The sequence below is a fragment of the Labrus bergylta genome, chromosome 1 (genome assembly GCF_963930695.1).
Source record: "Labrus bergylta chromosome 1, fLabBer1.1, whole genome shotgun sequence".
In the NCBI taxonomy this organism is placed as follows: domain Eukaryota; kingdom Metazoa; phylum Chordata; class Actinopteri; order Labriformes; family Labridae; genus Labrus; species Labrus bergylta.
The window spans coordinates 3239214-3256576 of record NC_089195.1 but is presented as its reverse complement, the minus strand read 5'-3'; the positions used below and the strand labels follow the sequence as shown (position 1 = coordinate 3256576).

Here is a 17363-nt window from a genome sequence, read left to right as displayed (position 1 = left end):
ATGCTTTAATGCTGACATTTAAATGTTGTTAAAGGAGCAGTAAGTAAGATATCTACTGAATTAAATCAGAAAATGGCCTTGCTACATCATCAGAAGTCATTTATCAATTATTCCACTAATAGGTTAGTTTATCATCAAGCTACTGATAAACGACATTCATCAAACCCTCAGAAAGTCAGATGTGAGTGGTTGATGCTTTCATTGATGACATTCATGATTCAATCACATGAATGGAATGAAACTTTGAGCACACATGTAATCACCTGTTCTCACTTTACTTACACCTTTTTATATTAAAAACGAACAGTTCTATTGAAACAAGAATTATTGAGTTCATTTTTAATAAAAAAAAAACATTTTAATAAGTGAGTATAAATGGTTTGTTAGTTTTCTAACAAAGGTTTGATTATTATATCTATTAGCCATTAAAATGATCTGATAAACAAAAACTACGTCAAGAGTCTTTACCAAAAGCACATTCTTCATCGTTTAATGACTGATTGAATATGGTTTTTTAGAGTATTTCAGACACTTTATTGACTTGTTTGTGTCCCTTACATAAGCTCGAGTATCAGTGTTTAAATTCAGGCTGCAGTAATCATGTATTTTCTTATTTTGGTGATGAATCGTAAAAGAAATAATGCATGCACAGCATTTTGTTTTATTAAATCACTTTGCTTCATTAAAAGAGCAATGGTAATGTACAAGAGACAAAATAAAACATGGCTCTAAATTTACAATGAATTGTTTCCCTTTAAGATTTAAGTATTTCTTGCCTTTTACTTACACATTATTGTCGTGTTTTAATGATGCTTATCTCAGAGTTCGCATTTGTTTTTGCCTTTACTGCTGTAACAACTAATAATGGATTATCTTATCTTGTTTTATTCCTGGGTCTAAATAAATATAATACTTTAAGTTCACTAGACTGGCTAATGTACATGATGAAGCGATGCCCCCCACCTGCTGACCCTACTCGCTGCAATCAAAATACGAAACAGCTAATATGGACACATAATCATCACACTGGTTTTTAACCAGCCATTAAATATAGCCGTTGTTAACATGTGGTCTTTACTAGCCTTCATTTGAACTAGAACACACATTCATTTAGTATTCATGAATGATACCTTGTTGTGTTAATAGGTTGGATTGACTTTCTTTTGAGGTGTTGCAGCATTGATAAAGTGCTGTTGTGGTAGGCTACGACACAATGCGCTATAGTTTCCTTTCATTTCAACTTCCTTACTCACCACTGCTCCTTGTATGCTCGGGTTGGTTGGTCTGCCTTGTCTGCACGTAGACTAAACCACTGGAATATTTTTATTTATAAATGTGTTCTCGGTCTGCTTCCATCCTACCTACAGAGCTACATACTTCAAAAAAGTAATGGAAGTTATCATCTTCGCTCACAGGATTTACACCTTCTCACCATCCCTAAAGCCCGTACTGAATTAGGAAAAAGGGAGGTTCAAGTGTGCTGCTCCCTCTTCTTAGAATCGGTTGCAAGATACTTGAAATCTTCAGGAGCTGGTTTCCTTGAATGTTTTTAAAGGTCGTCTTAGTGATCTGGAGGCAGAAATATCTGACTGTAGATGTTTTAACTAAGTTGTATTGCCCTTTTTGATCGCTTTGTTGCTGATGACTTATGACAGATTCTGATGAATGGTTCTTTTTGTGATTCCTGTATCTATGTTCATTGTTGTTAAGTGTTTTATGTCTGAAACCCTGTAATTGTTCTGCTGCCTGTCTTGGCCAGGATGCTCTTGTCAAAGAGATTTTTAATCTCAGTGAGACTTTTTCCTGGTTAAATTCAGGTTAAATAAAATAAAATAAAATAAAATAAATAGTGATCCAACACAAGACATGTTCTGTTGTTTCTGCTGGGGTGTTCATTCTCTTTTACTTCTCGCCTTTTTTTTTCTTTCGCAAAAGCAGTGCCCTGTATAGTTGATTTAAACAAAGCCTAGAGGCAGGTCATTTGCCTTGAGGCTTTTCAGTAATCAAGTTAGTTATTTGAGCAATCATTTCAGCCCTAGTTTAAATAATATTAATTCATTCAACCTTTATTTATACTCAAAAGATCATTGAGGGGTAACCCTCATTTACAATGACATCGAGTCATTACAGAAATAATTAGAAAACAGACATTAGATAGAAAATAGAAAAACAGGAGACAGATAATACAAGTCTGCTAAAATCAGTCTAAAAAAGGCTAAAATGTACTAAGATAATGAAGCGAGTACAAAGCTGCAATAAATAAAGACACTTATGTAAAACAGTTACAAACAGAGGTTGGGAGGTTTAAAATCAGGTTTCTAAAATGTCCAAAATGTAAAAGTTAATTTCCCTAAAGAAGATGCTGTATGTTGTTCCAAGAGTCCGGTGCAAAATAAGAAAAAGCAGATTTTCCCAGTTCCGATCTGACTCGAGGAACATTTAACAGTAAACGTCTTGAGGAAGGTGTCTGGTAATGCCCAGTCGAGAGATGTACGAGTTCTGTCAGGTATGAGGGTCATTTTTCTGTGAGAGCTTTATAAATAAAAAGACTGTTTTGAAAATATCAAAACAGATAAACCAACCCGAGCCACAGCAGCAGCAGTCACACTGGCTGAGAAACAAAGCTGTTTGAAGAAAGTCTAATTGTGCAATTTTGATACCAAGAGAAGGGAGGGTTGAGTTTGGGTCAGTGGGGGCTGTCCTGGATTCAGACCTTGTGCTCAGGAAAAAAAGCCAAAACTTGACTTCACTTCTGTGTCAACAGTGACCCACAGGAGTCACTCACCACATCACACTGCTGCCTCAAAGACCGTGGACACCTTCAGATGTTAGTCCTAACATGTTTGCAGAAATCTATGGTGCAAAGAGACACATCTATTCTGTCCCTTAACATGTCTATACATGCAGCACTAGAGTGGTTTGCTTGTGTGAGCGTTCGACAGTCTCCATGTCAGAGGGACAGCTTTCTGAAATTTCTTTCAAACAACTTGTGAATGAGGTTTCACATGCATGAGGGACGCTCGGCCGACAAAAGAGCGACGTAAACACTGAGCTCAGCTCTGAACTTGACACTCTCCAGAACTGGATCTGTGAGTGCTTTTTTTTATCCCTGTGATGTCAGCAATAAAAGAGAACAGAAAATATCTGTTGGAGAGAGATAGAGGGGAGAGAACACAGGGTGGAAAGGGGAAGATGGATGTTAAAAAAAAGGGTGCTGTGAGAGTCAGAGAGAGGAAGTGACACAGCTGGATGGAGGGGAAAGGTAAGGACAGAGCAGTGGTGCCATTGTTCAGACAGAGGAAGGTGAGAGTGGGTCTCTCTGATGTCCACATTCAGTCCCTGCTGCTGCTGCCGTAACTTCCTCCTCCTCCTCCTCCTCCTCCTCATCCTCCCACGCCTCCTCCCACCAGCTCGATTCACACTCACACTTTGATGAAATAAACACACGCACAGGAGGGGATGAGTTAGCCACAGCTTCTGCAGCTCCCCTGGTGAAAAACTGATTTTGAGGTGTGTGTGTTTGTGTGTGTGTGTGTGTGTGTGTGTGTGTGTTTGTGTGTGCGTTTTATCTGTAGAGTGGACATCAATGGCATATTGAACAGCAAAGGCACAGCACAGCCTAGTGGTAGGAGGAAACAGCCTGAGGAAGTGGGAAATATCAGCTCAGGTAAAGTTAATTCATTCCATTAATATGACCCTGTGCGTCTTTTTTTGTTTGGGGGGGGTCTATAAATCTGCCTCTGGTCACGTTAATCTGTATATTATAATCTGAAGAATATATTTGTATATATATATATATGTGCTATGTACATATGTATGTACATAGCACAGATTCTTGCCCTTTCTGCTTATTGCACTTCTGGTGAGATGCCAAACCTCATTTCATTACTTGTATATGTGTAATGACAATAAAGTTGAATCTCATCTCGTAAATTATTCACTTGACTTACACTACGGGAATCTGTGTAGGCAGAATAGACCTACTTAAGAGCTGCTGAAAGTTTCCACCTATAGGGGGGGCCTTATATATCTGGAGATTTTTTATCTGGCTGCTTCTAACAGGAGAAGACAATCAATCACCCAATCAATCCACACACTTCACACGTTCCAAACAGTAAGAGACTGTGTCAGACACGCTCTCACAACTGAAGTTGAACCTCAGCTCAACATGATGACATCACCAACCTTGCCACTTGCTTGTGGTGAACGATGTGGGATCAGTGGTTTCCAAACCCTTTACTTGGAGCCCCCCCCTTACTTGTAGAAAAGCTGAGCCCCCCCCCGGGAGTCACAACAAAAAGTGATAAATTGTTGTTCATTTTACCATCAATTCTAATTACTTTCATTGAAAAAATCCCAACAGAATAGTCCCACACACAAGTTCTTACCAAAAGACCAATTTCTAAACTATCCAGTAATTATCATGTGACCATGACGTCACATGACACCCTATTTAAGCACCTGTCTCATCTTTATCAATTATGTCCTGACGAAGACTCAGTAGTCGAAACGCGTTGACAGTCCCTGTTAAATAAAGGATTTTTAAATGCTATCAGAGTGCCTCGGACTTTCAGTTTGAGACTGCCTCTTCACACTTTTTCTCTTCTAATCAGGACAGTCAAACTTTTTTATTAACTATTCCACTCTTGTCCCCTGTTCCTGAAGAGCACCTGTTTTTTTCTATATTTATTTTGTTTTTGACCCAGTGCAGCACTCCCTTCTATGTTTTTTCCCTATATCCAGTAATTATGTTATCATTTCAGTTAATATGTGAAGATCTAAATACCCCCCCCCCCCACACACAGAGATGTTTGGGAAGGTTGGGAATCAAGGATCTAGACTAATATCTGTTGGATTCAGACATCAGCTCAACCTAACTACTAAGGGTCTGACAGGAAAAGTATGCATTTGAAATAAACACAAGTAAGTGGAGTGTGAACAAATTCAGCCATTTGCGTTCACACACACACACCCCTCCCGCATCATGTCAGGAATGCAGTACATACAGTATAAGTGAAACAGACTCAGTCACACTTTTGGGGCAAATTAAAGTAAACAAATGAAAGCTCACAAAATGACTGTGAGAGAACCTGGAGCAAAAATCTTCACTTGTCACACAGCAGCTTTGTGGAACCAGTCACTGGGAATAAGTGTTGGATAATTGTCTAACACTTTTTCTGCATTGCTACAAGAATAAAAAAAGAAGAATCCCTAAAAAACAGAACATCCTTTATTTAGCTGCATACATTGCCCCCCCCCTCTTTTTAACAAGTCTCTCAGGCATGATGCTGCTAAGTGAAACACACTGCTTCAATCAGCCTCACTGCTGATCACTGCATCTCTTTCTCAGCTCATTGTGTGTGTGTGTGTGTACCTGTCTGATAGGCTCAGGGACCCGGTAACGGCAGCAGGAGTGTGTGAGGCGTACGGCTGTGTCCAAACAGATCTTGTGGCCGACTGACACGTACACTGGCTTAGAGCTCTTGTTGGAGCTTCGGAGTGCCTGAGTACAAAGAGAAATAAATTTGAAGTCACTTTTCCAGCATTCTGTCTCTCTGCGTCTGTTCTCCACATTCAGTTGAATTTGACTTTCAGCAGGTTGGGTGTTCTTTGAAGGTAACGGCAACAAAAACAACACGTGTTAAAGCATTTGCTTCTTTTTGGGTGTGTGTGCACATGTGTGTGTGTGTCTGTCCTTTGCCGCACCTTTCCAAGCACTTTGCCTGAGGCGGCTGTGAGTGGGAAGCTGTCTCCTCCTTTCTGCAGAGCAGCTATCTGTGAAGGCAACCAAACAAAAATCAAAGTCAAAGCAAGCAAGTATAAAGCAAGCAAATACAAAAGAGGCAACCTGACAACTATTAACCCTTTGTGCCGATTCAATCTTGTGTTTTTAATCTTGGTGTGCCTTCACTTTCACATCTCAACATATTTAGAACTCTGGTACATTGAATGAATATTGACTTTAGATTATAATATTGGCAAAAAAAGTTCAGTACAGACAATAAATCAGAAGTTTAATACCAGCATTTGTTGCCTTAATATATTTGTTTTTTTAGAAAATAAATATTGTTTGGCAAACTAAGAAAAACATTTGAATGTTTCACATTGTCTCGTGTGACCACAGGGCTCCACAGGGGACAGAAAGGACAAGTGTCTGAACAGTTTAGATGTTGCAAAGTGATATTAAATGTCAAGGAGTCAGGTTACATTTTCTGATATCGATCAGAAACTGTGACCTTCAGTCTGTCGTGCTTTGGATGACCCCTCAAGACTTTTTTTGTGTGACATTCACTCTGTCCAGCAGAAAGTATCTGGAAATTAAAATCTAAATATTGCCAGGTATTACGTCTTTCCCAAACCGCTTTGAAAGAATGAGTGAGGTTAATAACATCTAACCTCTCTTGTACAAAAGAGAATCCATGCAGCAGCACCTTCTGTGGTCACACTTTAGTCACAGTATAAGCATCCCAGATCGCTCAATCATATGTCTGTTCTTCTCCAAGGATCTTCTATGAGTAAGGATCATCAACTCAAACAGAGGGATGCATCTTCTCACTAGCAGACTGCACCTCATCCATGTCCCGAGTCTCTTTCTTTCATATCACATTCTTGTATGAGACAGGTATTTGATCCATATTTAGTAATAAAAATTAAAAAAATGGAGAAAAATGGAGAAAAGACACTGATCATGATATGGGCAAAACAAACTTAACCGGGGCATCTTTAGGATATGAAATGTATTTAATGAAGGAACACGTGTTCCATGTTTCCTGGGAACAAGAAGATACCTAATCAACACTACCACTTGTTAGCTTTTGTCATAGCTGGCATTAAGGACATTTAATTCATAGGCAATATAATTAATAATTATATTAAAAATATAATTATATAAAGTTATAATTAACAAAAACTTACCATGTATTTTAACACTCCTGAAGTAAACCATGTCCAGTGACATCATTATCATTAAGTCTGTGTGAGATTCCTATATTTTAGTATTCAAAACGTCATTCAAAGAAAATGTAAGTAATATAATATATAATGTCAGTGTAAAGTAAAGGCTTTTTATGCCTTCATTTAGAGATAGGACAGTGGATAGAGTTGGAAATCAAGAAGAAAGTGGGGAATGACATGCGGGGGGAGCCACAGGTCGGATTCAAACCTGGGCCGCCCGCTTGCTGGACTGCAGCCTATACACACATTTGCTGCGCGGACTAACCACTAGGCCACTTTTTAATTTAATCAAACCTCTACCTCAGACATGTGTTTGATTAGTGACTGATGAGTTCAAGGTAACTAAGGTTAAAAAAAAAGTATTTTTTTTGAAGTTTGTTTTGATCTCAGTGAGAGAGACGCTGCAAAGTCAGATGTAGTGACGTGAGCGGCTGTTGACAGGCGTGCTGTGGGTTACAGGCCAGAGCGATGAAGGACGCTTAGCCGCCATGATGGATGGGGTGTCTGCTCTACTATGACTGATTACAGCAAGCAGCCAGCGGGGAGACAGGAGGGGCCGCACAGGGCCTCCGATCCCGACTGGGATGAGGCCAACAGTGTGTGTGTGTGTGTGTGTGTGTGTGTGTGTGTGTGTGTGTGTGTGTGTGTGTGTGTGTGTGTGTGTGTGTGTGTGTGTGTGTGTGTGTGTGTGTGTGTGTGTGTGTGTGTGTGTGTGTGTGTGAGAGAGAGTTTGGCAGGAGTATAGGACAGAAGCCAGAACAGCAGAAGTCAGAAAAAACAAGCACGTCATCAATAACACATACTTTGAGTTACAGCCCAGCTATCAGGAACGGGGACAAAGACGGACAAAAGGAAAAAAAAAAACAGAAAATATGAGATACGATGGGGAGAAAAGAAAGTGAAAAGGGGAGAGTGAGAAATGGAAGGATAAAGATGGTAGGCACAGACCAAACAGAGGCAGGACAAGCAAGGACGATGAGCAGCTTCAGCAAGTCAATCATTTTCCCCAAAAGAGCATGAAGGACAAAGAGCGAGAGAAGGAACGATCTTTCACCTCTTTCAACCTCTTTTTGTTTTGTCTCAGGCTCTTGTGTTTTAAAAACATACAGTTTCTCCCATGCCTTTAGTCAAGAACAAACACCTTACATTTCAATCTTCTGGGCATTCAGCTGTAAGTAACAGAGAGTGACTGAGCAGGAAGAGAGAGACTTTAAAAGAGTGCACACATCCTGTAACAGACAAACAGACTGTTGAAGGGTCTTGAGGAGGTAGAAAAATACTTTTACACCAAAATGATGTAAGTATGTATGATTTTACGAGTAGAGGTGATGTAAACCTTTCTTTAAATAATACCAATGCACCATATTCCCACAGCGGCCATGATGCCATGACATCATGCTCATGTTGTCGTCGTGTCTTACTCACTCCAGGTTTAAGTCGTGTTAACATTGAAAACATGAGCAAACATTTCAGAGCTTTCCAATCGATGAGAAAGTTCAAAGACAATGGATACTGAAAAGACAAAAACTGGACATATTACAGGATGTTTAATAATCAGGTATACGAAATGAAAGGTGTTTATCAATCTATATATTAACGCTCAACAGAACATGATAAATGTGGGTAGCGTACAGTGTTAACAGCATATGATCGCCATAATGAAATGAACGGTAACATTTATGTAAGCACTGCCAAAGTCATTAGCAAATCAAATTAGAGATGTCCTTGTGCAAAATGTTGTAAAGAAACTAACATTTTATACATTGCGTGGATTAAAGAGTAATATGAAGGGAGATCTGCACAGTGAACGTTATGTTGTTTATTTAAAGGCATCCCAATTGATGAGAAAGTACACAGACAATTGATCCTGACACTACAGGGACATATCGGTCCACATGTGAGCACATAGAGCAAAATGATTTGAGTTTGAGGTTAAACTTGCAGGATCTATTTTCAGCAACATCCCATGAACTGTGGAGCTCTCCCTTCACCCTCCTCTGACATGAAAACTGTTGTTCAGATTTGTGAGGTTGACATTACGTCAACTTGGAGCATAACAATAAGACAGGACAACAACATTTGGGATACCCGCCCTGAAGCGTGACATAAAGTATATCCTCTAAAAATAACTCTGTGAGTCATGACTGTCTACAATGGGTGTAACACCCGAGTCCCACTGTCTGTGATGTTTTCAGAGTTTTCAGAGTCCTATCTTCACTTTGTTTACATCGCCGGGACGGCCGGCTGACTCCTCCTCTCGTGTATAAAAGTTGTTTAATTGAGGGACTAGAGAAAAGAAGAATAACATACTGTACTCACTGCTTAACTGTGTTTCTAGATCACGCTCATTTCAGGTAAATTTACATGCAGTGTGAAGATACCAGCATAATAAAGATTGCTAGCGTTAGCATGCTAACACAACAATGCAGCGCAAGTTGTTTTGGTTTCATGCTGGTGCTCAAGGGCGACATCTACTGGATCAAAAAATCACATATAAAGCCTTTAAGTGAAAATATCGTAACAGAAATGTCATGAATGTAAAGTCTGAAGTGGGCAGAGTCTCTTTTTTTCCCTTGAAAAGTTCTGAGTAATTATTTTAACAGCATTTTTTATCAATATATGTTGTCTGCTAAGTGGTGCAGTGGTTAGCGCTGTTGCCTCACATCAAGGATCCTGGTTCGAATCCCCCAGACAGACACCTATCTGTGTCTGCCTGTGCCTGCGCGGGTTCTCTCCTCCGGGTACTCCGGCCTCCCACAGTCCAAAGACATGCTCCTTAGGTTAATGACTCTACATCGCAGTAAGGTGTGAATGTGAGTGTGTCTGGTTGTCTGTCTCTATAAGTCAGCCCTGTGATTGGCTGGTGACCAGTCCAGGGTGTAACCCCACCCCTCGCCCAATGACAGCTGGGATCGGCTCCAGTCTTGAAGGCCAAATAGAAGATTTAACAAATAGTCAACACAAGCTAATTTCAAAGTTATTATCAAGCATTTACAGAACACGAGAGTCTCACTCACTCCCATGATGTTACATCTGCACACAAAACTTTCACTTGAAATTTGCTGCATTAACAGTTTCAAGGATATTCACACCTGTGTCTCATGAAGACAAAAAGGAGTTTACACATGAGGCTCGCAGATTTAATCACAGTGACTGAGGGGAAGTTCTCTTTGTAACCTTCAGAGACGCCTCAGACCGCATATTGGTTTTTGAAAACTCTCACTGGAAACTTTTTTGACATTTAAATCGGGCGTGGCAGCATAATGCTCGTCAGTGGTACGCACCAGTGTGAGTGTGGATCCAGTTATGGCTAATCTTATTTCTTATCATTGAAGTTTATGGAATTTGGTTCAGGAAGCCTTATACTGCTTGTGTGTTCACAGATTACTTCACAGCTAATTTGCCAACCAAAAAAGCTCCGACGCCAAAGCTCCAGTGGTGACTCAGGGCAAGCCTGTCGACAAATCAGAAGGAGCATCAGAGAGTGACGATTACATCGATAGGGTTGGGAGATCTAAAATTTCATGCACATTAACTGATCCAAAGATAATAGCTTAAAGCCCAAAGATGCAGCATGGGCTTGTAATGCCATTATGTTTGTGCACATAGATAACATGAGCTGAGTGTGACTGATCCTCAGATGTGACCATATTCTGTGAAAACAAAGAGATCAGATTCCCTCCCCACAGCAGAGACCAAGCGATACATCCTGACGCCAAAGCAGCTAACACTGATTGAGGGAGATGGATACACTCCTACAGAGGATTGAATTAGCATGTTACACGACTACATGAAGACTGTTGGGGATATGAGCTGAGAGTCCTTTGCCCTCTAATGGAGTAAGCAGAGGATCAGATGATTGCTGAAGATTTGAAACTTCTGCTTCAGTCATTTCCTGAGTGTTTATGAGTCGCCGCATGTCACACCTACACATTCACACCCATTAGCACAATGATGGAAGTGGTTTCTATGTAGTGAGACCATCTTAAGTAATTTATCCCATTCATACACATTTATACACCGCCGACGGAACAACAGGAGCAATTCAGGGTTAAGTGTCACCTCCTTTCAAAAATAATGTGCCTTGTGCCAGTGTGAGTGACTCATGTGTTGCATACATTAAAAGGCTTTATATGTGATTTTTTGATCCAGCAGATGTCGCCCTTGAGCACCAGCATGAAACCAAAACAACTTGCGCTGCATTGTTGTGTTAGCATGCTAATGCTAGCGATCTTTATTATGGTCGTATCTTCACACTGCATGTAAATTTACCTGAAATGAGCGTGATCTAGAAACACAGTTAAGCAGTGAGTACAGTATGTTATTCTTCTTTTCTCTAGTCCCTCAATTAAACAACTTTTATACGCGAGGGGAGGAGTCAGCCGGCCGTCCTGGCGATGTAAACAAACTGAAGATAAGACTCTGAAAACTCTGAAAACATCACAGACAGTGGGACTCGGGTGTTACACCCATTGTAGACAGTCATGACTCACAGAGTTATTTTCAGAGGATATACTTGATTTCTATTATATTTAAGTGTGAAAAATCCCATATAAAGACTTTAAGTAAGGTAGTATACCTTACTTCTGATTCAGAGAACAGTTTTAAGTTGGGCAACACCTTGGACAAACTCTGATTTGTTGTCACGGTCAAACAGAATGAAATAAAAAATGTCTGCAGTGTGGGTGTCTTACAAAAGATCAGTGACGTGCAGTTTGGAGGACGTGCTCCAGTTAGAGTTTAAGGGGAGGGACTATTGGCAACCAGTACATCAAATCTATACGTTTTAATATTTCCCTCTGACAACATCCTCTACAGTCCACATGTCAGAGAATTTGAATTTGAATTTGAAAATCTAATCAGAAACTAAATGATATTAAAGATTAAAGATATTAAAGATCCACTTGCAGAAATGGACAGTGTGATGATCTAAACTTGGACCTTTTTACAGTTCAAAGACACAGATACATGAACTTCTTTTTATTTCTGCAAATCCTATAAATCTTTTGACCCTGCTGAACATTAGACACCAGACAACTGTTCATCATCGTTTGACTTTCAGGTGTTGTTATTCATTTCTAAACTGGTTACTGAGGCCCCAGACTAAAACAAAAGGAGCATTTGCATATTAATAAAATCGAGTTTTTGCAGTCCCCAAGGTGTGCTTTGACCGAAGGTATTTTTCATCCAGCTTGATTTGTATTCAGAAAGTCACTTCAGCATTAGGTATGAAAGGAGGGCCTTGGCTTGCAGAAAAAGTCACACTGTCAAAACAGCACACACACAAATAGAAGTGGGAGTCTGTTAGTTCAAACCCACTCAAGTTCAAACGTAATTAAGGATTCTGTCCTTTGCTTGTTCCCTCTGACATTTAGTTTCTTCTTTTAAAAGCAGTGAGCAGTAAACACAACAGAAAAGGTGATTACACTTTGGTAACTTCACTTCAATAATTCATCCATGCCTCTTGTTGAGGTCTGCAGCTCTTTCACAAACACTGCATTAGTACACAGCAACAACAAAGACACAACTTATGACTCAGCACATGAAACATTTGAGCAACTTATTTTACAAGGATGTACTCTGTCAGCCGAGTCCCTGACGGACAAAGTTCAAAAAACGACTAATGGGGATCCAATGTAAATAAATAAATAAATAAATAAATAGATAGATAGATAGATAGATAGATAGATAGATAGATAGATAGAAAACACAGGGGCAACAAATGAATGTGCAACATTTCCAAGTGAGGAAAACTTAAAAAGTCCAAGTTTGGTCGAATTCTGCTTTGAAATTCTATAATGTCTCACCTGTGACTGATGCGCTTCACTCTTGTCCACACCCTGTACCTGCAACAGGTTCTTGGCCACGCCCACTGAAGGCAGCCCCGACAGCACCCCAAGATGACACGCCAGGCCGAACTCTGCAAGGTCCAAACAAAGGACAAAAAAACCAAGTCACCACTTTGAAAACATACAATATGTTACAGGGGACACTACAGTGAATTTCAGATGTACATTTAACATCAAGGACATCACGCTGACTGTCTGTAACATATTACCACATTATGGTCGATTGCTGACGCCATCCCAGCTGTACACTGGGTTTCATCCTTTGTTGTTGAGTTTGTTGCTCTAAACATTCTGCACCAATAGCAAAGGTATTGTATGTCTGAGAGTTGTGCAGTCCTTCTCTTTCAGCCGAGGAATGCTTCAAAAATAAACGGTTTGTCTTCAGGCGGGTTTGGAGAGGGTGATTCATGCTTTTATTTCACCTACTTTATACTACTACAACTCGCTTTATGCCTTAGTCAAAAATCTATCACACAACTCTTAAAATGCAGCAGCAAGGATTTAAACATCCAGATCATAACACTCCTGTTTTAGTGCGCCTGAACAGCACCTTTAATAGTTTATTCAAAGATTTTCTTGATTTTCTTTCGATGCACAGAAAAGATTTTCCGAGAGCTATATCACTGACCTTTTAAAAGGTTTGTGATCTGAGTCACAGCTCAGATGCTTAAGCAGAGCCCCTTTATGTAGTTCTGCAGTCTGGGCTCAAGGCAAAAGGTGAATGCACCGTCTCTATAAGGGCATCTGTACTGTGTGTGGAACAAAAGAGAAATATAGGGGACCTCTTGTGCTTCAGATGGAGGTCTATGACAAGGACCTTAGATGTAGAAAATATCTTTCTATGGACTCCTTCACATGGACACTGCAGCACATGAATCACTTAAAGGGATTTATTGAGGTGCAAACATCTTAACAAACTGCCTTATTGTTTTTGTTTCTTTTACTACTGTTGTACAGTTATACTAAAAAAAAAAAAAGTGCTATTCAAATAACGGTGTTGTTATTTCCTGGGTGGGCGGAGCTAGACGTACCTCTGTAGTGAAAGAGACCGTTCCCATCCACGAACACAACCTGTAGGAAGCACAGCAGTAATACATCAGGGATTGATTTATCTGTAGCACAAAACAAAGTAATACATAACTGTTCATCCTTCAAACAAATGTCTTTTTAAAGTCCAGAGAGTTCAAGGCTTGAACTGCTGCTTTTTTGTCCTCACTGAAAGCACTCTTCCACAGCAGATAGTTGAATGCGTCACAGTCGGAACAGTGCAGGTAATGAATGATATCAATCTCTTCAGTGGAGCAGGAATAACCTTATTGTTATTTATTCCATCTGTCCGAGTCCAGAAAATATTTTCAAATGCCTGCTTATCTCTTTTGTCCCCCTGGCCATAAGTCTGTACAACACCTCACGGTTATGGCAGGGGGAAAGCAAACAGTGACTCTTGGACTAAATCTTCCTTTTTCCATTTCCCATCTGCACAGCTGTCCCAAGAGTCAGCCTCTAGTTGGACACTTTAATGATAACCTCAATTATTTAAATCACACCTTTAATGTTTGCACTGACTGTTATTTAATGTCTGTTTTTTTATTTTATTCTTTTTAAACATTGCTAAAAAAAAATTAATTGCATCTAGGGGTATTCTTTACATCTTTTGGGGAGGTTAAGATATATGTATGGGAGGGGGAGGGGGAGGTGTCGGTTTCGTGGTTTAACTTGTAACAAATGTTTCATGTCATGTACGTCTTTGTAACCTGCTACTGGATGCTTTGAATTTCCCTCGGGATCAATAAAGTATCGATCTATCTATCTATCTATCTATCTATCTATCTATCTATCTATAATCTATGACCCACAACACTATAGCACACAAGCTGTCAGGCTGAGAGTGTCTGAGCTTCAGTAGGTAAAGTTAGAAACAGGCAAGATGCTCATACTCTTTCTGCTCCAGCACAGCGATGGAATCTTGATGCCAAAGGTGACTCTGCAGATACATCTCAGTATTAAATCAGAAGTGACCGAGAATAATTCATCCCAAAGGTTGCAGGAAAAGGGGAGCATTGACTGCACCTGTCCAGGGTTAAATGTCAGCGAAAGTGAAAATTCAGTGACTGTATGTGAGTGTGTCTGCATGGTAAAAAAGAGAGACAGAGCTGAAGGAGGGGAGACATGTGGGCTGTGACAAGCAGAAGTGAGTGGGTGAGGATGAATATCCGAAGATTTTTTAGGAAAAATTGTGAGAAGGAAAATTAGCTTGTTTTTTTTTCCCACAGAAGCCAAAATTTAAATCAGCTTTTATTAATGTGCTTGAAGAAATGTGGGGTTAACAGCTTTTGAATAAGTCCAATAAGATCAGTGAGTTATAGATGTTTTTATGTCCAAACTAAGTATCAAATCACTCAACATCAGCTCAAAAAGGAACAACCAAACATTCCTGCCTCTTTGTTTCGTTACATCGTGGATTCATATGATGTCCAAATTTACATGACCGTAGTTTCCCACTAGAAAATGTTCAAATAAGCTGCTAAAAGAAAGAACTTAGAAAGTCTGAGAAAATCCCAACTTGCAGATTTGACATTATATGATGTCGTACTTATTTTCATACTTCTGTAAAAATCTGAAAACATAAGAGACACATTTTGAATATGAGGCTTATTAAAAAAATTTACCTGAGGAAGAAGTTCAGGCTGGTTCCTCTCCAGCCGCTGCAGAGCCTCCAGGAGGAAGGGAGTTTCTCTGAAGGCCAGGAAGCCAGCTATGTACGGGGCGGTGAGAGTCACCATATGACTGTCCTCATACAGAAGCTGGGAAAGGAGAGGGGACAGACACACTGCTTATTATTTATTAATACTCATAGTAGAACTATTTCTGGGAAACAGGATCGCTGGTTGTAAAGCCTCATGAGTCTATCTTCACCTGTCTGTGTTTAAACTGTGCAGCACACTGATCCCCTTCCTGCTCACTCGCTGTGATTCCCCCCTTTATTTATCACAGCTCTGGTTCAGACGCATACAGCTGTGGTTCTGAATGGGACAGTCCAGGTTCAGGTTCTGCTTGCTTTGGACGAATGAGTCTTCCTAATGGCACTGAACCTTTGCAAAATTATAACTAACAACCCCCCATCTGGCACACTGCAAAACATCTGTTACCCCATGTAGATATAAGCACATCAAACAGGTCATTCTGCTTAGGTTACCATGTTGTGTTTATACTCGAGAGAAGTTGTAAAGTCAATGAAATCAGCCGACGGCAGCAATATGCTCTCAGTACTGAAGACCCCATTCTATCATTGTTTCACTAGAGGGACACACAAATGATTCAAAATGATCTGAGTAGTCACACAATTTATGTTGTAACTTTGAATGCTGGATGAGAAAAAAAACACCAAATATCTACTGGGCAATAAAATCATCCTGCTAAAGAAGAAAGTGCCTGTGTTTTTAAAATCTTAAATTGTTGTTTTATTGTTGTGTCACAGCTCCCGCACTTTCTTTTTTTATTGAAAACACTATGTTGTTAATCTATACTGTCACTTCATTGTAACTGTTCTTATGACATGTGCTGCTGACCTCTTGGCCAGGTCACTTGTGTGAAAGAGATCCTGATCAATATGTTCTTTATCTGGTTAAATAAAAAAATATATAAAAATTCAGTTGGCAGGCTAGTTACTGAAGTAGTCAGTCAGCGGAGGCTCGCTGAAGAGCTGAAGGTTCAATCGAACATCAGTACACATGGTTTGAATTGCACTGATAGTATTTAGCTGTCAGATTTGCTTAAACTGTATCTAGTGTATGAAAAGGGAAGCTTTGTTAAGCTGCAGACACCAAGTCATGAGTCCAAATGAAGTGCTGAGTCTTTGATGTAAATTCAACAACTGTTATATTATTAAAAAATATTGTGATTGGAACAACCAAATTCAGCGTAATCAGATTTATTTATTTTTTAGAAGAAAAATTCAGTTCCCCTCGGTCCCTATTTTTCTCTAAAAAGCACAGTGTAGCTTAATGTTAACGTTATCCTGTGAAGAATCACTGATTTCAGACCATTTTTAGTTGAAGGTTTGAGTTATTGAAACATCTGATGCATTTACATTTGAACACTGGGTCAAGTCCATGATGGCTGGAGACCAGGATGTTTGAGTGTGATGAGCTCTAGCTTGAAAGGATTTTATTGAAATGCGTACTGAACGATTGATATTTAGTTTGTATAACCCGGGGAGTGAGCACACAACAGGATGTCAGTATTAGTTTGTATCAAAAGTGTAGGAGGTAAATTAAAGGCATGCAGGGAGCATAATCACATTACTGGACAGCACTTCATTAGCCGTGTTGGGTTCATGTATCAATTACATGCAGCGGAAAATGTCATTAAGTATAAAAGAATAAGTAACAAGAAGGATGTGTAATAAGAAAATGTCATCATGCTTGTGAAAGGTTGTATTAAAGAGGTCATTGACATGTTTAAGAAAACTAAAGCTTAAGGTGAATGACACAAGCCCCTCCCCTCCCCTCCGTCTTTTGTCCTGCGGGCAGACGAGGAGGGGGACCATCTGGCTTGTTA

At 39.8% G+C, this 17363-nt stretch overlaps 1 protein-coding gene across 3 annotated transcripts in view; it reads right to left on the bottom strand.

Moving 5' to 3' along the window:
• Window positions 1-17363, bottom strand: part of LOC109997667 (endonuclease V) — an 80527-nt gene that overhangs the window by 59712 nt on the left and 3452 nt on the right. For all 3 annotated transcript variants that reach the window (XM_029280843.2, XM_020652228.3, XM_065962676.1), the window contains exons 3-7: window positions 15473-15607; window positions 13835-13874; window positions 12762-12874; window positions 5707-5775; window positions 5375-5503 (exon numbers count right to left, since the gene is read on the bottom strand). In XM_029280843.2, the coding sequence (XP_029136676.1) occupies window positions 5375-5503; window positions 5707-5775; window positions 12762-12874; window positions 13835-13874; window positions 15473-15607 (486 nt within the window). The remainder of the gene's footprint in view (window positions 1-5374; window positions 5504-5706; window positions 5776-12761; window positions 12875-13834; window positions 13875-15472; window positions 15608-17363) is intronic.